The 25,911-nt window shown below is 49.2% G+C and overlaps 1 protein-coding gene across 1 annotated transcript in view; it reads left to right on the forward strand.

Moving 5' to 3' along the window:
* The first annotated feature begins 6,614 nt into the window (after window positions 1-6,614).
* Window positions 6,615-25,911, forward strand: part of LOC138375959 (deleted in malignant brain tumors 1 protein-like) — a 59,287-nt gene continuing 39,990 nt past the window's right edge. The window contains exons 1-8 of the mRNA XM_069459813.1: window positions 6,615-6,675; window positions 10,375-10,440; window positions 10,781-10,828; window positions 17,712-17,741; window positions 19,770-20,081; window positions 21,301-21,348; window positions 23,003-23,032; window positions 23,714-23,743. Coding sequence (XP_069315914.1) covers window positions 6,615-6,675; window positions 10,375-10,440; window positions 10,781-10,828; window positions 17,712-17,741; window positions 19,770-20,081; window positions 21,301-21,348; window positions 23,003-23,032; window positions 23,714-23,743 — 625 coding nt within the window. The remainder of the gene's footprint in view (window positions 6,676-10,374; window positions 10,441-10,780; window positions 10,829-17,711; window positions 17,742-19,769; window positions 20,082-21,300; window positions 21,349-23,002; window positions 23,033-23,713; window positions 23,744-25,911) is intronic.

The following is a 25,911-nucleotide window of genomic DNA, read 5'->3' on the forward strand; positions in this document are numbered from 1 at the left end:
GGGATTGACGGGGAGGCGGGGACCAGGTGGAGAGAATTGGGGTCTGTGGGAGTAGATGGAGTCCGTCCGGAGGTGGGGGAGGGGGAGAGGGCTGCGGCAGAGCTGGGGGACACTTGTCCCTAGTGCTCACCCTTCTTCCTGGCTCCCTGGCCCAGGCCGTGGCAACCTTCAGTTGGTGGCAATGACTCAAACCAGAGCTGGGGTCATTCTAGGCTCCTTGGTCTGCTTTGTGTCTACTCTGCATCCAGCTGGTCCCAGCTGATGTCTCTGACTACAGCTCCTGTCATCTCTGAGATCTCCGCCTTCCCTGTGGCTCTGCTTCGTCCCTGGGTGCAGGGGCCGTGCCCCATGGGCAGCAGCCCGGCATGTAGTGTTACTTCCAGGTTTGCTTAGTGCAGACGTTCTCCGTGGTGAGCAGGCCTCAGAGCCACCTGCAAGGCCTGTTAAACATGGATTGCTGGGGTCCACACCTCCGAGTTTCTAGGTCTAACAAGTTCTCAGGTGCACCTGCTGCTGGTGGCCTGGGGCCCACCCTTTGAGAACTCATGGTCTGGTACACGGAGTGACTGTCCGCAGCCACACTGGTACCCCAGGGGTGATCTGGTCCATCCAGAGGGAGGTGTTTCCCTTGCTCAGGGCCACATGCACCAATTACGACACCCTTAGGGCCATCTGCGTTTGGTGGTAGCCTTCTTCCCCTGGTCTTCCAGTCAATTCCAGATCATTGTAACCCTACAGTTGTTTTCACATGTGCCTGGTGAAACCCACCCCACCGCCCCCACCATCCAGGCACCGTGCACTTGTTTGTTAGACGCGAGGGCAGGTCTGATTTGGGGTCCATTTGGTCCCATCTGGCCTGGCCCGTCATTTTGGTCTTTCTAGATTGGCATGTGCTGAGGGTATCTTTGGCTTCCTCTTCATCCCTCCCTTCCTGTCATTTCCCAGTCTTGGGTAAGGGTGTGGAATGGGATGGGGAATGTCCCACAGCTGGGGACACCCTCAGTTAGACATTGACCAATCATCAGCCCCCTTTGGACCACAAGATTTCTCTTAAAGGAACTGACCCCCTGTCTCTTAATTTAGCAAAAAGACCAGCAAATGTCACCCTTCTGAAGCAATTGAATTGAACATGAATAATTATGAAACCAACCAAATTGGCTGTGGCCCGAGCTCATCGGTGCTGTGGCTTGGAGGTGGCCTGTTTAGGAGTCTGCTTGCGTCTTCTGTCCCAGGGGCTCCACGGCTGGGATCCGGGAGGGCAGGCATGACAACAAGCATTGAGAGGCGCCCAGAACAGTGGTTTGTGCAGAAACCTCCCAAGGAAGGACAACGACAGGCTCTATTATCTCGGTAAGTGTTTCTTTTGGACACCACCCAACTTCCTTGTTCTCATTCTTTGCTCCCCAAGCAAACTATTGGTATACAATTTGGTCTCTCAAGCAGGCTGATTCTGGAGCCAAAGTATACGCCTATTGTTAATCAGTGAATTGGCCTCCTGGTTTGCCACTTAGTGTCTGGTGAATGTAATTAGTGTGTCTGGGTTTCCTGGAAACTGATCGCCCAGGAGGGAGTTGAATTGCAAGGCTTACACTCGGTGGCCTGTGCTTCCCTCACTCTGTCCTTGGACCTTCACTCTCAGAGTTTAGCTGCTTGGTCACGACAACCCCGTGGAGAGGTGCAGAGGGCTTCGCCGGCCTCAAGTGCCGAACGGGAAAGAGTTGTACAATAACTTGGGGAGAGTGGTGACGGTTGATGAAGGAGAAATGGCTCCTGGGATCTGAGAATGGGGGAGAGAAAGAAAAATGCGGGTACAGAGAGGGATGGGGAATCACAGCTTCAATCTTCTTTTGCTTTCCCCCTTTGCCACAAGCTGACGCTTGGTTGCAAGAGGACATGGTTCAGTTGTGCTAGACCAGATCTGCTGTGGCTGTTACAAATACTCTCCCTTCGCTTTCCTGGGAATAGGCGACTTAGCATCTTTTGTAGGGCCTGCGTCAAAAACATCTGCACTCGTTCCGATGCCCTTAGAGCCAGTGTTCCTTCCCTCCCCATTCCTTTGAATGTTTCTGAACAGCAAGATGTCCTTTAGTGGAGGCGACTCAGGCTCACTGTTTGAATGGAAACAGTCTTTTGGGAGGAAAGGAAAGGATTTGGGGTTTAGTGGAAAAATACCAGGCTTTGGAGTTGGACTTTGAATCAAGCTCTTGCTCTGCCACGTTCTAGCTGTGTGACTTTGAGTAAGTTACTTAACCTCTCTGAGCCTCATATTCCTCACCCCTGAGGCAGTTATTGAGTTAATGTGATGTGTTGACTGCCCTATCCAAGCAGTTCTCCCCACCACAGATATGCTCTACTCTATCACCTTGTTTTTTTCCTTTATAATTCCTGTCGCAGTCGGAAACACTTCTCCCTACTTATTTATTTTCTGTCTGTTGTCTGTGTTGCCCCAGTGTGTAAGCTCCAAGAGGGCAGGGATCGTGTCTGCCTGGGTCTAGGCTGCAGCCCCACCACCTAGAGCAGCGTCTGGCACGTGGAAGGCACCAGCGCGCATTGGCTGAATGAGCAGAGGAACGCCGCCAGCATAATCCTTCCTGTGGCTGGCACTCAGTGTAGAACTCGCTGGAACCATCTGTGTGAGAGCCCTGGTTCTCCTTTTCCAGCTCTGCTCATGTTCATCCAGTCAAGTCAGTCTGCAGAGATTTCTGGAGCATCTCCTATGTGCCAAATATTGTTCTAAGTTCTGGGGATTATAACAAGAAACAAAAAAGACAAAATTCCCACCTCGTGGAGCTTGCATTTTAGTGGGAGCAGACAGGCAAAAGAATAAAGTCATAAAATAGAAGGAGGCCAGGTGGTAGAAGTGCCGTGGAAAGAGGTGGCCAGAAAGGAGCTAGGAGTGCTGGGGGTAGGGTGGGGTGGTCAGCAAGGCTGCCCGGAGGAGATGCTAAGTTAGAAACATCTGCAGGAGGGGAGGGAGCCAGCCTGTAGCCATCTGGGGAAAATATTCCAGGCAGAGGGAGCAGCCGTGCAAAGGCCCTGAGGCTGGACTGTGGTTAGAGTGGGCAGGGGAGAGAGGGGCTGTGAGATCTGGTTTGCAGGGCCTTATCAACCAGGGGACGGCTTTCAGCCTTACGCTGAAAGAGATGGGAACTTTCTAACATGCAACTGGAATTCTGTTTGTCCAGAGTCACCAGAGGTTCTCTATGGTTGCTGGAGGATTCTGTGGCTGGACTGCATGCTGTCCCAGCTCTCTGTGGCACTTCCCCTCTGCAGACCTCAGTGCCTGGCCTGAGGCTGCATGTGGGAGCCGCTGCAACGGGGCAGGCTGCTCCCGACAGCTGCCTTAAGGACCACGCCCCTGCGTAGAGCGCTGCCATGACAGAGGAGCAGCAACAGGCGCTGGGACTCGGTTTGGTCTTCAGAGCATGGTGGGGATGGCGTGGGGTGGGGCGGGGGTCCCTTTTTACCTGGGTGGGAAGACTGGCTCTCTGAGGGCAAAAATGAGTGACACTGTAGGTGCCAGACACACAAGGTCAGAGGATTGTTACAGTGGTAACAATGGCTGACAATTATGGTGCTACTGGGGAGGGTAAAATTAGAGTTTGGGGTCAAACTGACACCTGGAGGGGAGCCTGGTCACCCAGACTTCCGGGATCCAGTGACCGGAAGCCAAGGGTGGCTGCAGGAAGGTGCCGCAGCCCCGACCTGCCCCACCCGAGGGCTCCCTGCCCTCCATCTCGCCACTCGGCTCTGTGCTGCCCCTGGGCTGTCTGGTCCCGGGGCTCCTGGGCTCAGAAGTCAGAGTCCCCTGGGCGGTGGGGGCCCGGGACTGCCTCTAGGCTCGCTCCTCCCTCCAGCCTCCCAGGGCACCTGTCTGTGGGTGGCGACAATCTTTAGAAGGAGGCATTCGGCTATTCTGGGGAGTCAACCTGGGACCCCAGCTCAGCCTCAGGACAGAAGTGTGCCCGGCAGCCCCTGAGGGCTTGGCCTTCAGGAGGGAACCCTGAACCCTGCCGTGGGGAGGGCAGCTGGCAGGGGACGCCCCTGCCACAGTCAGAGTTGTTCTGCTGACCTGTTTTATATTTTGGGGCTTCCCCGTGAATTTCTACTTAGGAAAGGGTTCTGCCACTTAAAAAAAAACAGAGAGAAAAAGCCACATGTGTCCCCCGGAGGGGCCTCTCCTGTGAGGACCATGCTGGGATGCAAGAGCTTGCTTGTCCCCTCTAGAGCTGGCTGGGGAGTGTCACCTCCCTAGCGAGCTCCTCCTCGTATACTCCTGGGGAAGGGGCTTTACTAGCCAGGCCTGGGGTCAAGCCTCGGAGCTTTGGTGACTTTCTCTTTCTTCCTGCTCTTCCCGGCGGAGTTGTGGTTAGCAAACGGAACATCTGGCTGCGGCCTTCCACCGGGACGTGCTGAGCCCTGCTGGCCACACGAGCGAGAGAAGACCTCTCTGGACAGGGTCTTGTGACCCACAAAAGGGCCTTGGGACAAGACGGGGAAGGCTGAGGACCCGTACAGTGGTGGCGGGTGGCCTGTGGCCCCGTTGTGTTCTACCCACATGCCCAGGACCCCACACCCCTCCTGTTCCACGGACATCACCCACTTCCCACCTAGGACACCAACTGGGCTGGCTTTGAAATGACAGCTAGGCTTTCCCCCTCCTTTCGTCCTGGTGTCCTGAACAAAGAGCTCACAGCCCTTGTCTTTGGATCGGTACTGCTCGCCACCGCGGGGAAAGGATGGGGTCACCCAACAACACAAACTGGGAAGGTGTGCGGTTGCCCAACTCGCGCCGAGTTCCCAAGCAGGACGTTCCTGGCGAGCTGAGGTACTGCCAAGAGAGACTCTGTGGTCTCCTGAAGGGACGGCGCTCTGTCCCCGTCCCTACACAGTCTCGCCCTGTTCCTAGTTGAGGCTTCTCACTCCTGGGTGTGGGGCTGATCCCTGCTTACATTTTAAGACTCTGTTTAGGTGCCACCTTCTCTGAGAAACTGCCTCTGCCGTCGCATTTAGATGCTTTCTCTGTTCTCATAGCAACTCGCATTAATACTGACCTCCCCCTGCTGTGATTGTCACCGCACAGGCCTGTCTCCAAGACCGGGCAGTATGCTGTGTGGGAAGGACGCTTGACCCTTCTCACCCACAGATATTTCGTGCTGTGCTCATGACAGCCGCTGCTCATCCGTCGCCTCACTCTACTTTGGTGACCCCAGACCCGGCTTCATAATCATTTTCAGCCCAGCTCTCCAGGAACCCAACGGCCATAATGCCCTTATCAGAGAAGGCCAGTCTTGGGCATTCGCTGGTAGATGTGTGGCCCTGTTCTCTTGTCACCTGGTGCGTATCAAGTGTCAGACTGACAGCAGGAGAATGAAATACAGTGAGCCTATTCTGTGTCTGTTCTCCTCAAGGGGAGAAGAGGAACTTGGGAGTAGCAGGAAGGGTTGTAGGATTAAAAAAGAAAACAAAGCTTGAATGTAACTTTCACCTAGATGAAGCCAAATGCGGGCTTCCAGGCCCAAATGCTGATTGGTGGCCGACAAAGGGCATGGGTTCATGGTATCCTTCCAGAAGGGAGCACAGAGGCTACCAATTAACAGCGCACGGCAAGGAAGCCGCGGTGTCACCGACAGCTTTAGTGCCTCAGCTGAAAGGTAGGACACCCAGGCCAGGATAATGGAGGCAAGTCCTGCAAAGCTGTCTGCTTCTAACCAAGAGTTACCAAACACCAAGAACATCTTGATGAAAATAAATGCACTCACTTCTTGGTGGAGTGTGGGGGGATTGTCAGAGTCTGGTGATGAAAACTGAGGATCTGAAAGAGTGAAGTGATATTTCCATAACAAACCCAAGGAGAGGGGTTGTGTGCACGTAGGCGGAGGTTGGGGGCAGGTATTGTGGGTTTGCCAAACTCCAAGCGTCATTCAGTGTGAATGCCAAGGGCAAGAAATCGAAGCCGTGTGAAATGGTTGGAGGTGGTTCAGTTGAGGTCACATATTTCTCAGCTCCTGTGTTAAGAAATTAGTGTGAGACCCTGAAGACGGTGGCCAAAGCTGGTGCAGTCCATGGGCTCCGTGAATCGTCTGCCATGCCTTCTACTCTCTGGTTATATCTGCACTAATGTCACCCTCATGACTCCATGGTGAGGTTATGTGCACAAGGGCCAATGAGAGGATGTCCTGCCAGGACAAACCACCCCAAAGAGATGCTTTCCCCCTTGGCACCTGTCCTGTATTTGCCTAGCAGCCCACATCCTGCTCTGCCCCAAACTTTGGAGCAGACTTCCCACAGGTTAATTCAAAGTCTCTAAGATTAAAATCAAGTCCATATTCAGCAAACTCTTAGAAATCTTCGAGGTTCACCTAGAAGGAAGTTGGAAATGGTATTACTAATGTCAGTGATTTTGCAGTGGGGTAATAGCCAGATTGTTCACATGGCAATTAATCAAACACAGCAAAGTTGTTCCCACAGATTAGCCACTGACTGTTAGTAAAGTTCCTTTATATTGATTTATGGCAGCAGGAGAAACATATCACCCTAGAGGACACACCTCTTTTTAGCTAAGGCCTATAAATGTCAAGGAATTTTTATTCAATTGAGAGGAACCCAGCAAAATGGGGATCTCCACGCTCATCCTTGAAATGTGTCTTTTACTGGGTCCAGTTCTACCTACAGGTATTATGTCTAATTTTTATATTCATTAATTTCACTCCTGCAAGCCCAGTCAGGGCGAATTGTATCTTCTACTTCCCATTCCAAGGGAAGTTTTGCATCAAGGGAGGGGCAGTTCTCTGCTGATAATTGCGATTGTTTGCATGTATTTAGAAGGAATGGCTCTTTTTCTGTTTTGCTTCTGGCTGAGAAATACAAACGGTTGCAGTTAGAATAAGCTAGTAATCCTGCTAGCGTTTTCAGTAAGTCATTCAACTAAGGAAATGGTTGGTTGGTCTTAGAAAAATCCCTGAAGTTCAGGAAAGGTGTATGTGTATTATTAAAAGGCCCCTAAACTTTGCCGTAATTGGTTAAACACATAATTTTCATACTTTGAAAATGGGCAGAAAATATTTCCTCTGTAAATACTCATTAGGAGACTTCTTTCTGCAGCTGTGTGTGCCTTGATAACCTAATTTTGCTCAGCAAACATTAGTTGAGTGACAACACAGACAAGATTGTTCAGATTCTAAGTGTGTGTCTGTCACTGCTTTAGACAAATGACCGGAGGCTCAGTCACTCAAGCGCAGCTGTGCGTTCTTAGAGTGTCAAATGGCAAACATGAAAGAGCCTTCAAATCGCTGTGACTGTTATGTCTCGGTGTCACTTTCCAGAGATACTAAGTGGACAAGGTGATTCGCCTGTATGTTCTGCCTCTGACTCTCTTTTTCTTTGTTTCTCTTTCTCTTTCTCCATGTCTCTTTCTCTGTCTCTCTGCCTCTGTCTCTGTCTCTCTGTCTGACACCTATTATCTCCTTTCCTCTTTCCGTCTCCCCCGTTTTTCTCTTCTTTTTCCCATCCTTCCCTCCCCTCCTTCTTTCTTTCACTTCCTTCCTGCATTTCTTCCTTCTCTTTCATCTCCGCCCCTGTCACATTTGTTTTCTTTGGTGTCACCTTTTGCTAAATTCATGGATTTCAGGAAACAGGGTAAAAGTCACCTAATTTTCAGATAACTTCCAGAACTCTCACTCTCCCCGCAGGCTCAGTGGGGGGACTCTGAGGTTTATTTGAGAGATAGCTTTCATGAAAGCAGCACCCCAAAACCAAGCCCTCCCGGCCCAGTGACAGGGAGCAGGCCCACAGCAGGTGACGGGCGTGCGTGGTGTGGAGAGGCTGGCGCTGGCTGACCGAGAACACTCCCCCTTCCCCTTTTGTCAGAGGACTTGGGGAGGAGACGGCTCTGGGTGGTCTGGGGGCTGGGAGTCCTGCCTCCATCAAAAGTCTTTGAAGATGGGAGGCAGCGTCCTCAGCTACAGCCTTCATCGCTACAAAGTTAACCCTCCCAACCAGCTCTGAACTGTGACATGGGACTCATTTCAGCCCCTGAGAGACAGGGAGCGAATTGCCCTGTCTTTATCTACAAAGGGACAAATGGCAGCGGTGCTCTTGGGTTGAGAGAATTTGTAGTTTTAGCGTGATGCTATGTGCACGCACATGCACAGACACGCACGCGCACGCATGCCTGCATTTGCAGTTCAGAGGTGGGAATTCACCTCTACAGAGTGTACCTATATTCTCCTGTTTAAATCTGCTAACAACCCAAAAGTTAGCCACAGTAATCGCCACATTTCAAATGGGGAAACTGAGGCTCAGAAAGGTTATGTGGCTGTCCAAGGACAGCAGCGGGTGAGTGGCTGGGCTAGAATTTAAACCAGGGTCGAGGTTCACTAGCATTCAGGTAGCAGTTTGGACCCCTTAGCCGAGGAGATGAATCGTATTTAGCTCAGTGCTGGAGCGCGCAGCGGAGCGTTGTGCCGGGAGAACGAGGCAGCAGGCAAGCTCGTCAACTCTGGTCCTCGCACAAGCTCCTGAGAAAAAGTCACAGGCCCACGTTGGTGCTGGGCAGGAAGGGCTGTGGTTCCCACTGCACCTACCAGCTGCGGGGCCTCCACAAGACTCAGTTTACTCCTTTGTAAAGGGAGGTATGTTCTAACCTCACGGGGTTGCGTAGGATTAAGGTTACCACGCAGTGTCTGGCACAGAGAAGGAGGCTCAGAGACATTCAGTGTCACTATTCTAGACATTTTCCTAATGTTTTACCCAAATGTACCTTCCTAAATACAATGTGGTATCTTGGAATGGATCCAGGAGCAGAAAAGGAAAATCTGGTGACGTCCAGATAAAGCCTGGAGTTGAGTTCGCAGGAATGTACCAGTGCAGGCTTGCTAGTTGTGACAAACATAGCATGAACATATAAGACAGATTTGGGTGATAATCCACCCACAAAGGATTTGGTGACGATAAAAGGAGATACGACACATAAAGCACTTTGCTCAGTGCCTGGCGAATGGCATTTGCTAAAATGTTGGTTCCTCCTCTCCTCATCCTTCCGAGTTGCCTCATCTTCCTCTTCCTCCTCTTCTTCCTCCCCTGTTTCCTCTCATCGTTGAGCCTCATTTTCTTCCTTTATCTTCAATATATCCTTCAACCTTGCTCTATTCCATTAGTCTACAACCCAAATTCCCTCCCAACCTAAAAGAATCTGCTTCCCACCTAACCTACCACCTGTCTCCCACCTTCAGCTTCAAACCACAACTTTTCATGCATAGCTAGTGTAGAAAACGTAGGAAGTAGAGGAGAATGTAGAAAAAATCGAGAAACACCCATAATCGTGTTACCTGAGATTGCTGTTGCTAAAATGTGGTGTGTTCCTCTCAAGTTTGTGTGTGTGTATGTAAGTGTTATTTCGTATACAGTTTTTCTGTATTTATACAGAAAAATGTACCATTACACTCTGCACATTTTAATATGCCGTTCCCAAGTTTGGAACATTGAGGCTGTGTCAGGTTCCTTTCTAGAACGAATAATGCTGTGATGAATACCTTTGCCCACGAATCTTTGTCTATGTTATAGAAATAGTTATTTCTTTTTACTAGATTGTTAGAAGTAGAATTACTGAGTTAAAGGGTTGATCATTTTTAAGGCCTTTAAATTATCCTAACAACTTGTTTTCCAGAAATGCACCAATTTTTACTCCTACCAGTCAAAAACAAGAGTAGCAACTTTTACACTTCACGAGCTCTGAAATTATTGTTCAAAAATCTTGGCTGAGTTGCTGGATTAAAAATGACTGACAGTCGTTAAATTTTCATTTCTTCACTTACAGTGAGGATGAACATTTTTAAGCCATTTGTATTCCTTTTCTTTGAGTTGTCTTTTATGTCCTTAGCTCTACTTTTTTTGAAAGTTAGTGTTTTCTTTACTGACTTATATAAACTCTCTCTATATTTTGGATATTTATACTTTGATGACAAATATTTTTTCACCTTTTAATTTGACTTTTGATTTCTTCTGCATATGTATATTTTTATGTGATTAAATTTATTGCTGTTTTCCTTTGTGATTTCTTCTATTGACTGTAATCTAGAAATTTCTAGCAGAAATCAGATAAACAGGTAACTAGCTTCTTACCAACTGTGTCCACCCACGTAGCCTGTGAGCCTTATATTTGAGGATAAATTCCCTCCTCTCTCCCTGACTTTTGATGCTTCAGTGGTCAGAGATTATTCCATATTCACTGAGTGAATTCATTAGCGAGTGACAAGCCCTGCGAACCTCCCATGTGAAGTGTGATATAGCCCACTCCCCTGCTCGAATTAACAAGGGTATCAGATCTAACCCTTTTTTTCAGAGGACCTCTCATTTGGCCTTGTTTCTTTGTAGTTTCAGCCACGGTGACAATGGGAGGCACCGCAGAAGCTACTTTAAGGAACACTCATGAGACAACTGGTAACTTTATATCTAAACTCTGTGGCTGGGTGGTTGTGGTGCCCAAGGCCACCGTCACAGAATCAGGAAGTACAGCTGCTGAGAATCCTGCTGGCTTTTCCGTGTCGGACAGGAAGGACCTCCTCTGTCGGTCTACCTGGGCGCCGGCCTTCTGCCCCTGCCTCCTGCCGGCCAACGGGCCCTGAGCCTCCAAGCCCGCTCTGCCCATCCACACCTCCTGCCCACCGGGTGGCCAGTGCGGGTGGCACCCAGTCACCAGGGCAGCAGGGGCACATGGGAACAGCAGCATCCAACTGAGGACCCTTGGATAGAATCCCTTATTTTCTCTCTTCTTTTCTAGAATTGGCAGCAACTCTTGGAGACTCTACCTCAGTTAATACTTCAAATGGTAACTGCTTCAATTCAATATTTCCTCATTTTATTATAGTCCTGCGTGGGTATGTAAGTGCCTATTTGTACAAAAGTACAGACCATAAGTTGGGTCAAATAGTTCAAATGCTAAAACAATATATATACACCAGGAGGCAGAAGAGTGAAGTGGCTAAGAGCAACTGCCTGAGTATAAACCCCGCCCCTGTCACTCACTAGCCAGTTGAACCTTGGGAACCTTCCTAAGCCTCCGCTTCTCCGTAGGGTCGTGCTAAGGATGCTAAGACAACACATGTAAAGCTCCTGAGTGTGATCGAGGTTTCCATGTTAGGAAATGCTCAAAATCATTGCCACAATTAAGCTTTCAAAATTGGCACCTTTGGGTATGAGTGAGGGAGGAGAAGAGATGTCACGAGTGTGGAAGTGTGACGCGCAGGGCTACAGGAACTTTAGAAGCTAGTCCAGCTCTCCTGTTGACACTGGAGTGTTGCTCTGCCTTCTGGATGGAGCCTGTCTGGAGGAATTCCCGTCGCTGTGCTGGGCTCACACCAGGTACTTTCGTTGGGAAGGAGAGGAGCTCCCGTGAGCAGGAACTGACTTTAGAGGTCAGGCCACAGGCAGAGTGGGACCTGAAGGTGACATTGCCATGAAGGTCCCTCAAGACACAACATTGGCAAATTCTACTGAAGAGTCAGGAAAGTTGAGCTTATAAAGTTCAAACACTAACACATGCTGAGGAATCTGTGTTTCAGATTGTCAAGTCTTTTCAGGGTCCTTGCTCGCTTGTATGGGGCTCTGGATCTCACATAAGCCCAAGACCTTGTCCTTTAGAAGGGGCAGAGCAGTGAAACCTCTGTGTCTCTGTCTAGATTTGCTCCTGAGGCTAGTGAATGGAAGTAACCCGTCAGGGCGGGGTGGAGGTCCGGTACCAAGGCTCCTGGGGCGCCGTGTGGGATGACTTCTGGGACACCAAGGATGGCAACGTGATCTGCAGGCAGCTGGGCTGTGGCTGGGCCACGTTGGCCCCAGGAGGTGCCTGGTTTGGCCAGGGCTCAGGGCTGATTGTCCTGGACGACATGCGCTGCTCAGGGCGTGAGTCCTACCTGTGGAGCTGTCCCCACAGAGGCTGGCTCTCCCATAATTGTATTAGTGAGGAAGCTGCTGGCGTCATCTGCTCAGGTGGGCCTCAAAGAGATAATGCCAATTGTGTAGCAGGGTCATGATGGTAACCATCCGTGCTCCTCTCTAAACCTGTGTTTCTCCATCAGGAAAATGGAAATAATAGCAGTACCTTGGGCAAGTTACTATACCTCTAAGTGCTTCAGTTTTCTTCTCTGCTAGTCAAGGGCAAAAATCCCTGCCATTGTGGTTTGCCTTAATGATCAAATGAGACAATGTGGGTGACATGCGTAAGACAAGGAGTGGCAGAAATGGTATAATCAGTCATCGCAATCATTTTTATTACTGTGGCACCTAACATTTGTTGCATGCTACGCACAGGTTAGCAGGATGCGAATTTCATTTACATTCTTTCATTTACTTCTCCTAATGACCCTGTGAAGGGTAGTAAGTCTCAGTAAATAATCATCTCTGTAATTTAAGGGAAAGGAAAGGCATTTTCATCTTCCACGGTTTCTGTCAACATCTCACTTGACTTTTGTGGACTAAATGACCAAGCAATTGCTAATCTGTTTTAGCTTTTAGCAATTTCATTCGGTTAGTTGAGAACCAGTAAATTAATTCAAAGCCCTCAACTTCAACTCCTCAGGCTCGTACATACATGCTAGATAAGGTAAATTTTCTCAGAGGAGTAAAAAAAGCAACAGGTCCCACATTTTTGTACAAGCCTAATTAGCTTTTCTACAGTGATGAAAGGTTCATTTCTGTTTTACTAAAACAATGAAATATCTGCAGCAGAAAATATGCAGAAACAAATGCACAAGTTATTACAGAATAGTACATTGAACTTATTATTAAGATATTGAGAGCCAATTTTTAAACACCACGTTTCCAGGGACTAGTTTAGAATTTTCGCCTTGTACACACAAAAGACTCAAGAAATCTTTACCAATTTGAATTAAATTTCAAAAATATTACAGATCTGTTGATGGGGATTTATGCACAGTTGCTACATCTCTGCTTCACAGTATTGCCTCAAAGGCGGGTTTCTCGGTCAGGATTCCTGTGGGTGAAACACACACATGTCTGGTGTTTCTTTTATTCCTTTATAGTCTCTGAACCCAATTTTATCGCAGTACATAGTAAGTACTTTGAAAAGAATATCCTGTATTCACTTATAATTTATTTTTTAACCTTATACAGTTATTTATATCTTAAGAACAAACTGCCTCACTGAACTTTAATGAATGGTATAAGGACTGCATAAAAATACGATTTGTGTCCCTTCTAGAAATACAAAGACAATAGGAATTTCTTTCAACTGTAGCATAAATGGGCCACGTGGTTATATAGTTACATTTTTAAATTTTGTGTTCTTTTTATTTTGTGTCTGCCTCGAACTTTAGAGCATGTCAGAATCAACTAGAGTATTTCACATCCCTCCCTTGAGGTGCCCTGATTTGGAGAGCCCGAGGTGAGGCTTAGAAATCTGCAGTTTCAGAGAAACACACATAAGGGTGGTTTGCAGACCACAGAACACATGGCCTTGTGCTGAATAAACGTTGGTGTTTGCAATGTAATTATGGAAACTTTACTTTGCTAAGAATTTACAAGAAAGTGACAGGAGATATATATTTTTTAAGTGCTGCCTATTTTTGTTTATGTCAAGTGAATTTTAACATTTCCCCAAATGCTTCCTAGCTACCTATAAGTTTGACTTGTTGGTATGAAAGACTTTTTCATAGGCAGATTGCTAACATTGGACTTTCAACATCGAATTCTCAAAATGGCCTCAACATCCATCATTGCTACCTCATTAGGCAAAAACCAGTCCTACAGGGGACCGTGTCCTCTGCCTGTGGGGATTTACCGCCTAATGGAGAGATAAACCTACCAACTGATCACCCAGGCACAATGACAAGTGTGAGAAGTGCTGGAGCAAGAGGCATGGTAAGAGAGACGTGAGCGAGCCATCGGGGGCATGACCCTGAGGTAGGCGCAGGTCTGGGGCAGCTGCAGGAGCAGCCAGGCAGAGTGGCAAGAGGAGCATTTGCCTATCGCTCCCAGCACTGCTGTCAGGAACCTGAAAGGAACAAGCACAGACTTAGGTCGAGGTAGCCACTGTCCTCCCCCCTGCTCAGCTGCCCTAAGGTGGGATCTGGTCAAAGTGGTGCCTTGAGGGAGGCTCTTCCTAGGTCCCAGTTCCTTATCTGTGTCCTTGACGTTTTCTGAAGCTGTAGGAAAAAAAACTTCTGATCGATTAAGATTTGGAAGTGTCAGCTGCCTTTGGCGGTAGCACAGTGTTTGCCTTTTGGAGGCATCGGGTGAAAGGCAGGTGTGTGCACAGCTCTGTGGGCAGATTCGGTTCTTATTCGCCTTCTAAGTCCTAAATCTGGAGGGAGACAGTCGAGGCAGGTCTGCAGACGTGATTGCTGAGGAAATCTCTGGGGAGCTTATTCTCGGTCAAGTCCTGAATGGGCACACTCAGCAAGCAACATGCCGGCAAATGTCCACCTTGTGGCATCCTCTGCCCCCACACCACCCTTGGACTGGCCATTCCCGGGGCGGCACTGGGAGTCCATGGTGGGGCTCAGATGAGGCTCTCATCCTTAAGCCCCACTGAGAAAGATGCAGACCAGGGGCAGAAGAGGCGGCATGTGAGAGGGCGAAATAACCATGTGCTGGGGATGGAAGACAGGGGAGCACTTCCCGCCGCCTTGAAGGTGAGAACCACGAGGATAAAAATGGTCTTATCTTGAACCGTGCCAGGAAATCAACAGGAAAGCCACATGGAGTGGTCTTTGGCAAGGCTGCTCGATGACATCACGTTGAAGACTCACCTTTGGCGGGTCATGGAAAGTAGGATGGCACAGACCACCTTCCTCATGTCAGAAAGAACTGGGAGGAGTGGGTGGGTAGCAGGCTGTGGCTGTGACAAGAGGCAGGACAGGATGACGGTCAAAACCATGGGCAGGGAAGTTAGAGCCAGAGTGTCTTTGCCCACTTTTATAACGTCTGTATCTTCGTGTTCTTATCTGCAAGTGCAGATGACAGGGGGCAGGTAGGATTAAATGAGATAATGCATATAAATAGTAAGACATAGCATCGTCTGCAAGGAACTATGAAGACATAGTAAGTCTTCAATGAATGTTCGCCCAAGCTCCCTTCCCGAGGTCTCCCCTTAGGCTTCCCTTCCAGCACTCCCGGTGCAGCCTACCTGGTAGGTATGGGCTGGCTTGATGAGACCTTGTTTGTTTTTATGCTCAAACCCTTTTTCAGTTTTTTTTTCCCCCATAAAAGCCATCAATACATAGCAGATGCATTTTTCACCTTCATAAGGTTTTTGGCAGGGCTGAGTCCAGATGGAAAGGTATCAGATCCCTTGGAAAGCGCCTAGGCCTTGAGAGATCTCTTTGTGGCTTTTCCTGGCTGAGCTATTCTGACAGCTTAACTACCTTGGACACTGATCCCCAGTGGTAGAGACCACCCTGCCTCTATTTCCTGGCAAACAAACAGGTGGCAGCTTCTCTCTTCAGGTAATTTGCCACCATTCCCAAAATGGCAGCTGGAGTCATCTCCAGCTATGTGGTTGATTGTTGGAAGAATACAAGTTGGTCTCCATAATCTGTGCAAAAGGGCCTATTCAATATATGTGGATGTAGCACAACCAGAAACAACTTCAGTGTTCTGTTCAGTGCTATGGATGGGGTTGTTAAGCCTCTAGAGCTCAGAGTTTCTGACTGGGTGCAGATCCTGGCTTTGACTGCCATGTGACTAAGCAAGACACCTGAGGCCTGGCAAGGGGAATTGCATGGTGTCATCCGGGCTGTGTTTTGAATGGCAGGCTCTCTCACGCATGTCCATCAGCACGTTCTTGAGTGTGGGAGCAGGAATGGTATGTCAGAAATGAGGTGCGAATGTGCTGGTGCAGGTGTTCCCCAGCCTGCTGTCTCTGTTGGTGGAATTCTCTGGCTTCCTGTTTCTCTTGCGAATTGCTTCGTCATTTTCAGGGACATGACTTCAGTGGCCCTCTGCCTAAGCCATCAATAACTTGCAGCAGGGCAGGTGGAGGAGTCCACTGTGGACCTCACATTGAAGCCTTTGAGGAAGGCCAAGTACTTCTCTGACATGCACAGCAAGTCCTTGCATTGGCCTGTTTTTTCTGTTGGAGACATGCAAATCTCTGAACTGTGACTGCTGTGCTTGGCCGGACCTGCATTTAAAAAGAATCCAAGAAGTTTATCAAATGCCTCAACCCTCCTTATGCTAGGAAATAAGAAAAAAAAAAGCAGGGGGCCGTGGATCATGAAAGCAACTATATTAGAAAATTTAACAAGAATATTAAAACATAGCAGACCCCTTTTTATCCAATAGATTTTGGTATATAAACATCATAAAAGATGAAAGGGGACCGTCACATATCTTTCTAGTAAAAGGAGATGGTCTAAGTTCTTGCTGCAAAACATCATGTGATGAAATCCTTCCCGCTGAAGTGGGTGAGAGCACCATATTCTATTTTCGTTTTTAGAATTATATTACTGACTCCTTGATTCTTGAATTTGAGAAATACCTCTAGGATATCATCATCTGAAGACTCGTAGTGTGAGATTTCAGTTGTATTATTGGTATCCAGAGTGCTGCTCCCAGTCTCTTAGCATTTCTCTTCTGTTTCGTCTAATTATTGTAAAACATTTTCCTTTGTCAATTTTCTTCCCTTTGTCATCATAAGTAGAAAATGAAAAATTCTGAATTCTTCACTGTGCTCAATGAAAGCTTAAGACAGGCAACAAAGACAGTGTGTCTCCAGTCTTTTTTATAATACCTTCTTGAAGGACAATACAATGTTTTGGGCACTGGAAGATTATGATTTATTTTAGTATTTCTTCTTCCTTCTAAGAAATTCTATCATTCTTCCATCTTATTATTATTTAACAATTGAGGAGTAATGATGAAATAATTCCTTGAGTAATGAAATAGTAAAATGTTTTAAGATATGGGAAAAATAAAATTACTAAGAGCCGTAATGTATCTTGGATCTAGAAAAGGATCCAAATGAATCTATACGGTGATTACAAAACAGAATGAGTTTTCTTCTGTCTTTCAAAGGAATAAATATTCTCTCGGTTCTTTGGAAGACCTCTAAAAATATATAAGTTATGAAATATCAATCCTCAAAAATATAGTTAGAGCAGCCCATAAAGAAACTCAAAAGCTAAAATTGAGTCCAGTGGACCTTGTCTGGCCTCACTGAGCATGAGGAGCCAGGGTTCTCTGGATGTTGGGTTGCTTCAAGACAGAATAAACATTGCTCAGGGTATGTATGGGTCAGAAGAAACAGGACACCAAAATATGTTCTTATTGAGGGGGCCTCCAAGTGGCTGTTGTCAATGCTGACTATTCTCAGATTTTAGACTGCAGGGTGGATTCAACCGCCCACCCCGAGTCCTGACAGCCAGTTTCAACTGTCTCTCTGGTCGAGCCCTTCTTCCCGAGCACATAGTATATCCTTCCTGTGACTATAAACTGTAGTGTTAGGGGGCCTAGTAAAGAGATGTGCTTTATTATATCTAAGATTATCGAGCACCTCATAATCCAACTCACCTATTTTAATTTGCTGTGAGCAAACTCATTTTAGCAAGAATGCTGCGGTGCACAAACCCAAGATTGAACCACAGCGCCCCCTGGTGTGATTGTGACGGGAAGAGGAAGCCAGTTTCTGTGACTGGTACATCAGTTCTAAACAGTGGGACCTCTTTTCTAAGATGAATTTGGTTTCCTTCCAGGTGAATTAGACCAACATACAACAATCTATGGTAAGACCTTTTGTCTTTACTTTCTTCCAGGGGTTTTGCTTAGTGGCTGGGCTGGCCAGTTCTGCTCTGCTGCTGTTGGCTGTTTGAGGCTGAGTGCAGCCCTGGCCGCAGAGCAGAATGCAGGGATGCAGGAGAGAGAAGACACGTGGGTGCCAACACCCTGGGCATGTCCCAGGCACACACTTGGCCAATCTCATTTGTCAATCTCCTTCTTTTTGTCTCTCAGTCATTCATTTGTTGAGATTAGCTTTAGCTTGGTATGAAGAGAGATAGTTGGACAAAAAATCAGTGCCTCTTCTCATTAATAATGACAGTTATCTTGAAGGTAACTAACATCCACCAAACACTTGTTATGTACCCTGCACAAAATTATCTTCATGTACTAGATAAGTTAATATATAAAAACATTGAAAATATTGCCTGGCACATTATAAGAGCTCAACTAATGTACATAGTAAGTGCTATTTTAATGCAATTATCCCAGAAATACTTTGAGGTAAATATTATGATTACACCCATTTTGCAGATGGCCAAACCAAGGCACAGTTAGGTAATATGTCAATACTTCTATGTCTAATGTCATATGACTGGTAAGTGGCAGGATAGAGATTGGACAGGTGCCTTTTCCTGATGTCTATGACTCTTACTAAATGTATCGTCTCTCCCTACTTTCTGCAGTGAGAGAGAGTATGCAGACCTTTGTGCCCAAGTTTGAGATGTCAGGGTCATCCGTTTGGGGGCACTGGCACTATTGAGGTCAATCCCTCCCCTTCTATGTGCCCGGCTCTCATTTCATCCAGAAATGGCCTGGGGGACTTGAGGGGCAGCTCTCTGACTGACACCCAGCAAGGGGCAGGCTGAGGCAGGGAGGCTGAGCTCTTCTGGAGGGACCATTCACAGAGCTGACCAGGAGGGGCAGCAGGAAGGCCCGAGGAGGCCCAGAGTGCACATCAGGCACGCCCTGCAAATGGTCCATTCCTCCCTCTTTCCCTGAACCACCCCGCACCCCCCCAGGAAAAACAGCAACCTGCCCCTTCCCTTGCATCTCATTCCAGCCTGTCACTCCCTGACCACAAATTTCCCATAAACTCAAACTAGGCATTGAAAAGCCACATCCAGGAGTCAATCCTGCCGTTAGGATGTTGGATCCCTCAGGGTCTGCTGCCTATTTTCCTTGTGTAATCAGGGCAGCTTTTCCCCTGCGGGTGACCTAGCGGCATCATGCCAGGCAGGAACGTGGTGCCTATTGGCTCCCAGTGTGGTCTTCCTCCCGGGAGAGGAGGTGGAAGGGTAGGTTGAGGCCACTCCTGGAAAAATACCATCTTGGACTTGATCCCGAGGGGAGTGGAGAGTACACTGAAGTGTTCTGAGCAGGGAAGTGAGTGCAGTGTATCTGCATTTTGTAAAGAGCAAACTTGGGGAACGACTAGAGACAGATGAATCCTTAGCACGGAGTAAGCACTTCATAAATGCTGTTGAATCAATGAACGTGGGTGGATTGGAGGAAGGAGGGGCGGGGACAGAGATCAACTGGGAGTAGGCCAGGTTCAAGAGGATGCTGAGGGTCTAACCTAGTGAAATGGCCTGGGAGACAAGTTGGATACAAGAGGTGAGAAGAAGGAGGAATCAGACATGATGCCACGCTTCCAGTGCAGGTGACGAGGAGCACGGTGACACCATGGATTCCAGTGGAGGAGAGAGGCTGTGCTGAGTCTGGGGTGGGGGGGCTCGGAGGTCAGAAGGCCCTAGAATTGCTGGTCTAGGGCTCAGGGCTTGTCAGAGCTGGGTCAGGACTGCGGACGTGGATTTGGGGATGCTCTCTGGAAAGTTCTCAGACTACACAGGGTTCTCTGGGGGAAAAGATAGAGGGGGAAGAGGGCAAAGACGGTGCTTGGGAGAGCAGTGATAGTTAAGGTCCTTCAGGGAGAAGCGTCGGTGGGGAGATGGGGCAGGGTGGGTGGCAGGGGGGAGGCAGGCCGAGGGGGCAGGGAGCCCCAAGACCCAGGGCGCCCTGCTGTGTCAATGCAGGTTTGCCGCTGAGGCTGGTGAACGGAAGTGACCCGTGTGAGGGCCGAGTGGAGCTCCTGTACGAAGGCTCCTGGGGCACCGTGTGTGACGCCAACTGGGACACCTGGGACGCAGATGTAGTCTGTCGGCAGCTCGGCTGTGGCCGTTCCGTGGCAGCCCTGGGCGGGGCCCACTTTGGTCAGGGCTCGGGAAAAATTCTCTTTGGTGATGCGGACTGCATTGGATTGGAGCTCTACCTGTCAAGGTGTCCCCACAGTGAATGGTACCACCACGAATGTAGCCACGGCGATGATGCCAGTGTTGTGTGCGCAGGTAGTGTGTCTACCGTCACCTTGTGCTGTCACCAGTGCAACAGATACAGACTCAGAGTCAACAGCACGGCACAGGCATGTGTTCGTGTGTGCTAGCACTTCGCAGCTTACCTGCTCTGCTGGAAGCCATGCCGTATTTGATGTTAGAGGACAGGCATTCCTGTCCCTTTTCACAGACAATGCAAGGCGCAGAGAGGTTGAGGGGCCTGCCTGGCGTCCTAAGGTGGGTTTCGGTCTCAGCCCGTCCTGCTGCTGGCCCCGCTCTGTGGGCTGGTTCCCACAAACAGCAGCACGGCCATCCCTGGCCTGGGTGACCAAATAAATACCTTCCTAGGTGGCAGTTTCTCCTCCTTTAAAGGCAGAGGAAGATGGGGAAACTGCTGGTCTTTAATACTTAAATGCATATCAGATCAAATTGAGAAATAACTAATATGTTCTCTTTATTGGGGATTAAGTGATAAGCAAAAGATACTTACCCCTCTGTGGAAAAGAGAAATTCTCCCTGGCCTCACCCAGCAAATCCCAGTGCTGCCTTTGCCTCTTGTCCACATTGCGCTGGGTGTGCACAGACACCGAGGGCTCCTTTAATCCACGAAGAAACCTCCAAGGACGCTGGCCCCTTGTGTGTCCCCCAAAGAGGAGTTTCTAGATAAACTGTCCAATTTAGGGCAACCTCAGGCATTTGGTATGTAGATTGGACTGTGCACATGCCACCAAGCCCAAGATGTGACCATGATAGTCCAGCCACCTCCTGAGACTGGGAGTGTGTCCTCCAAGGAGCCACTCTGTGAGTGGGTTTATTTTGGCATTCTGGGTTGCATCTTTGGGAACCACCGTTCCTCTTGGTTGGGGCCACCTTCTCAGAAATATCCCAGCGATGGAAATATTTGTCACTTGGGGGTGTGTTTGAGCTATAGAAACAGCTAGATGTCATCTGAAGTCTAATTTTGTGACAAGGATGGGGCTGTTAATGAACTGGGTGACCTTTTGGTTGGAGAGAGTGGCAGCAGAGGAGGCAGGAGGAGGATGACAGGAACAAAGGATGTGTACATGGCAACCCAGCCCTGCAGAAGGGCGGCACAGTGTCAGAGACTGGCACTTGGTGGCACAGGGTCTGTGCTCCCAGCCATGGCTTCAGACTGAGGGAAGCAGGGGGCCAACCCTCCCCACACGAGGGCCAACCCTGAGTGAGCTCTTCCTCTCTCCTCTCCACCCTGCAGCTTCTTTGTCTGCCACAGAGGAGTCCCTGCTGGCAACTACAGCACCAGGTACGTCAGGTGTCTGTTACAAGGGGTCCCGGTGGGCTTATTACTGCACTGTACCCATGGGTTCCTCTCTGATCCAAAAGATGTGCAGAGGGTGCAGGAGTTGGGGGAGCTTGGCTGATGGGGGAAGGGGGGCCTTCTGAATAAGGCCTCAGGCTTGAACAGGCATCTCTGAGACTGCAGAGGAACTAACTCGAAGAAGCATCTCTGAGGAGCTCCATGGTGGAGCCTGGTGTCCTGTCCCTAGGGGTCCTATTGCCCATGCTCAGTGCCTACCCTGTGGTCCTCATCAACCCACACTGACCCCCAGCCAACCTGGGGTGCTGGATCTCTGGCTGCAGGGCTGGGAGAGGTCGGTGCTAACCAGCATAGGTAGCCCCACTGCTGGGACAGCATCCTTGCCCACGCACTTTCCCTGGGCCTGTATCAGGCCAGCCTGGTTCCTTCTCAACATGGAGGAATCATGATCCTGCAGCCTGTGGGTGTCAGAGGTCCTGCACGCCCCCCTGGGGCACCTCCAGCGAGAGGCCTCGGAGGCACAGTCAATATAGCCTGAGGTTCTGGTAGCCTGGGCTTTGGAAGGGGAGTCACTTCCCGTTTCCCATGGCGGGAGGCATCCTGAGTCTCCTGCCTGCGGGAATCAGGCCTCTCCCGTGGTCTTCCTAGAAGGATCATGTGGATGATTTCTAAGACCCTTCCAGGATGCAAACTGGGCAGAGCAGTTCCTACCACCTAAGCCTCTGGAGGCTTGGGTTTGGGCAGAGCAGTCACTGTCCTTATGCCCATGAAACACTCTAATTCAAGATGTATTAAAGCCTGGCTCAGCTGGAGATGCTCTCAGAGATCTTTGCCCACTGGGAAGGCTCTGAATGCCCTACAGGCCTTGAGACCTTGTCCCCAAGTGGGAACATACAGGAGAAATGCTGTGCCTTCTTCTAGGATCTGATTCTAGTTTGGCCGTGAGTTTGGTGGATGAGGTGACCGCTGTCAGGGCCGGGTGGAGATCCTGTACCAAGGCTCCTAGGGCACTGTGTGTGACGACAGCTGTGACACCAGTGATGCCAACATGGTCTGCAGGCATCTGGACTGTGGCTGGGCCACGTCAGCACCAGGCAATGCCCAGTTCGGCCAGGGCTCAGGGCTGATTGTCTTGGACGATGTGCAGTGCTCAGGGCACGAGTCCTACCTGTGGAGCTGCCCCCACAGAGGCTGGCTCTCCCATAACTGTGGACACCACGACGATGCTGGAGTCACCTGCTCAGATGGGCCTCCCAGACTCCTGGGCCTCCCTCTCCAGTATGGACTCTGATTAGGGCCCCTGGTCCTGCTCTCAGAACTTCATTTGTGTGCCTCTGACCTGGGGTTGCGGCAGCTGCTACTCTGCCCTAAGACAGACAGACGGTGCCTGCAGATGGGTGTTGGGGGGCTCAGCGACCGGGGTCCACACTCAGGCTTAATCCCCGAAAGGAAACTCTGGGCCACTTAACTCTGCCCTAGGGCTTCAGGAGGTGCCCCCTTCACAGTCTGGCCCTAGGGAGGTCATTGTTGCACCTGGCATGTTCCCTCTTCCCTCCTGAGCTTGTTCGCCCTTTGAATCCATTTGTGAGAGCCACTCTGTGATATGCCCATGTCTAATATTACTTTCTCTTTCCCCCAGCTGCTCAGACCCAGTTCACACCTGGCCTAGGTAAGTCTGGTAGCATTTTAACTGACCTATCCCTTCTGGCCAAATTATACCTTTTCCTGTAGGTTTGCAGAACCAAGGAAAGTCAGATAAGCTTTTTCTTAGTAACATTTTCCCCTGGTGACCCTGGAATGTGTTAAACATGCCAGCTCAGTTGCCGACACACAGATTAGTTCAATGTACATGACAGCCTTAGGTCACCTGGCCCATAGATGTGTCTCACCAAGACACTCAGAGCTGCTGGGAGAAAAAGGTAGTTCTGTTCCTGGGTAATTCTCATTCAAGATGCAAAGTTCAAAGATCCTGAATGAAGGGAGAAGAGAAATCTTCATGCACTTGGGGAGAGAAGGGGCTGGCCAAGTGATGCTGTTCTACAGAGGGTTGAAGTGGGAGGCCCAAGACTGGTCTTTGTGGATCTGGCCCCCCCAGGGACTGGCAGGGGACAGTATGGACATTTTCTGAATGGTGACTCTGCTTATTCCAAGATGCTCATAAAATGATGCCATCTCTTCCCCAGTGGTGGCAGGAGTGAGAGCTCCTTCTGTGGACAGCTCTGTCTCCACGGCCTTCAGCCATCTCTTAGAGAGGGACCCTTGGAATCTCAGCTGGCACAGGTCACCAGGCCCACCGCTGATGCCAAGCCCCTGCCAGCTCCTTTCTAACATTGCTTTGTCTCCCCTGCAGGTTGGCAGTACCCGACAACCGTGCTCTTTGGTAAGCTCCATTTCGTTTGTGCTGACCCTTGGGCCTGGCTATCTCTGCATCCAGGTGTGCAGCTGCAGGCTCTGTGCTCAGCCCCTCCCGAATCCACAGTCTGGGATGCAGGGATCGGGGGGAAGCAGGGAACGCCCCCTTTGTGTATATTCGAAATCCAGCTAGCATTTGCATTCCTCGTGTGCTGGGGGAGGGCTTTATGGCCACGCACCTTTCCATGAAGCCTCTCATATCTGTGTCCATCTTGCCTTGGTGTTTTAAAATTCACATTGAAATCCTTTAAGTTTATACTCTTAACACCATTTTTCTTACAAATTTGGCAGGCATATTTTTGTCTTCAAATTGGCTATTTGTTATTTGCTCTCTTTCTGGGTTTTATGGAATCAGATCTTTACAGCGAGACTGAAGGGTTGCTCCCTTTGTGGACAGCGTGTGAAGTGGGGAGAGGGTGAGGACAAGGGAGGGAAGGACGGAGAATATTTGAGCCCTCCCTCCCCCAAGAACCAGAACTGTGTTCCCTCTTCCCTCCCCAAAGGGCATTGCCTTTCTTGGAAGAAGATTCCTTAGGAAATAGCTGGAGCCTGTGGGACTTGCTAACTGTCTCATCTTGTTCAGTTTGGGCTTTGAAATGAGAATCACATTTTTTGGAACTAAAAGTGATTCTGGTGACCACTGCACCCTCACCAGGGGCACATTCCTGAGGAATGAGGAGCTCAGACCATGGCAAAAGCCTCGCCAGAGTTTACAGTATCCCCTTTTATCTGCAGGGTCTATGTTCCAAGACCCCCAGTGGATGCCTGAAGCCAAAGATAGTACCGAGTCCTCTATATACTATGTTTTTCCTCCTATACACACATACCTATGATAAAATTTAATTTATAAATTAGGCACAGTAAGAGATTAATGACAATAACTAATAATAAAATAGAATAATTATGACAATATGCCAGCATCACTACTCTTGTGCCTTGGGGCCATTATTAAGTAAAATAAGGGTGACTTGAACCCAAGCACTGTGATACCATGACAGTCAATCTGATAACCCAGATGGCTACTAAGTGACTAGCAGGCGGGTCGCGTCTGCAGTGTGGATATTGGTGGACAAAAGGATGACTCACGTCCCAAGCCAGACAGAGCGGGATGGTGTGAGATTTCATCATGGCACTCAGAACAGTGTGCAATTTAAAACTTATAAATTGTTTATTTCTGGAATTTTCCATTTAATATTTTCAGACTGTAGGTAACTGAAACTGTGGGAAACACAACTGTGGACGAGAAGGGACTACTGTATTTGGTTTTAAACACTTTGGGTGCCAATGGCGGGTTAGCATCAGCATAGCCCAGGTGAGCAGCTGTGGCAAAGCCTGGAGGTCTGTAGGGTGGCGTTAGTGCAGACAGCCAGGGAGCACACTGAGCCTAGCAGACCCTGCGCCTGGCATGAGAAGCAGGAGCTTTCCTTTGTGGTTAAATGGTTTCGTGCACTGGCCTGTGAAAGAAGTTCTGAGTGAACTTTCAGACCCTTCCGGGTAAGAGCCCGTGAGTGCCGTTGCCAAAGGACCCAGGGGATTTTCCTTCTCCCAGAAGGCTTATCATCCCATTCCTCCTGGTCTGTCTTATACCAGGGCATTCATTTCCACCTCCCGCTCTGCTGGCGTGCGTGTGCGTGCGTGTGCACCTGCACTCGTGTATGTTCGGCTGGGCTTCCCTCTAACACTCCTGCCGCATTCTCACGGTCCCTTCTTTGTCCTGCTAGGCAGAAGGGGCTGGTGTTAACTCCTTTTTGTTGGGACGAGTAGCATCCTGGTTGGGCAAGGTGGGACAGGATCTCTGCTCTGGCAAACACACACAGGCCACACTGTGTCCTCTGCAGCCATGTCAGACCGCTCAGGGCTCTTCCCCTCGAACCCTTTCACAGCTACCGTCGGAGTGGCTGCACACACAGGCATTCATGATTTTGCCCCCACGGGTGCTCCACGTGATCATGGTTCTGCCCATTATGAAACAGAATATTATGTTTTTAATCTTCAGAAGAGACTTTTGGAATAGTGTTCTCATAAATGGGTCATATTTCCATTGGAGAACAAGGTCCTGTATGGTGCCCATGATTTATAATGGCCCTAAGACTCGTAGTCAGGATGCCCAAGCTCAAGTTTTAGTTCTGCGTTTGA

The sequence above is a fragment of the Eulemur rufifrons genome, chromosome 28 (genome assembly GCF_041146395.1).
Source record: "Eulemur rufifrons isolate Redbay chromosome 28, OSU_ERuf_1, whole genome shotgun sequence".
Taxonomy (NCBI): domain Eukaryota; kingdom Metazoa; phylum Chordata; class Mammalia; order Primates; family Lemuridae; genus Eulemur; species Eulemur rufifrons.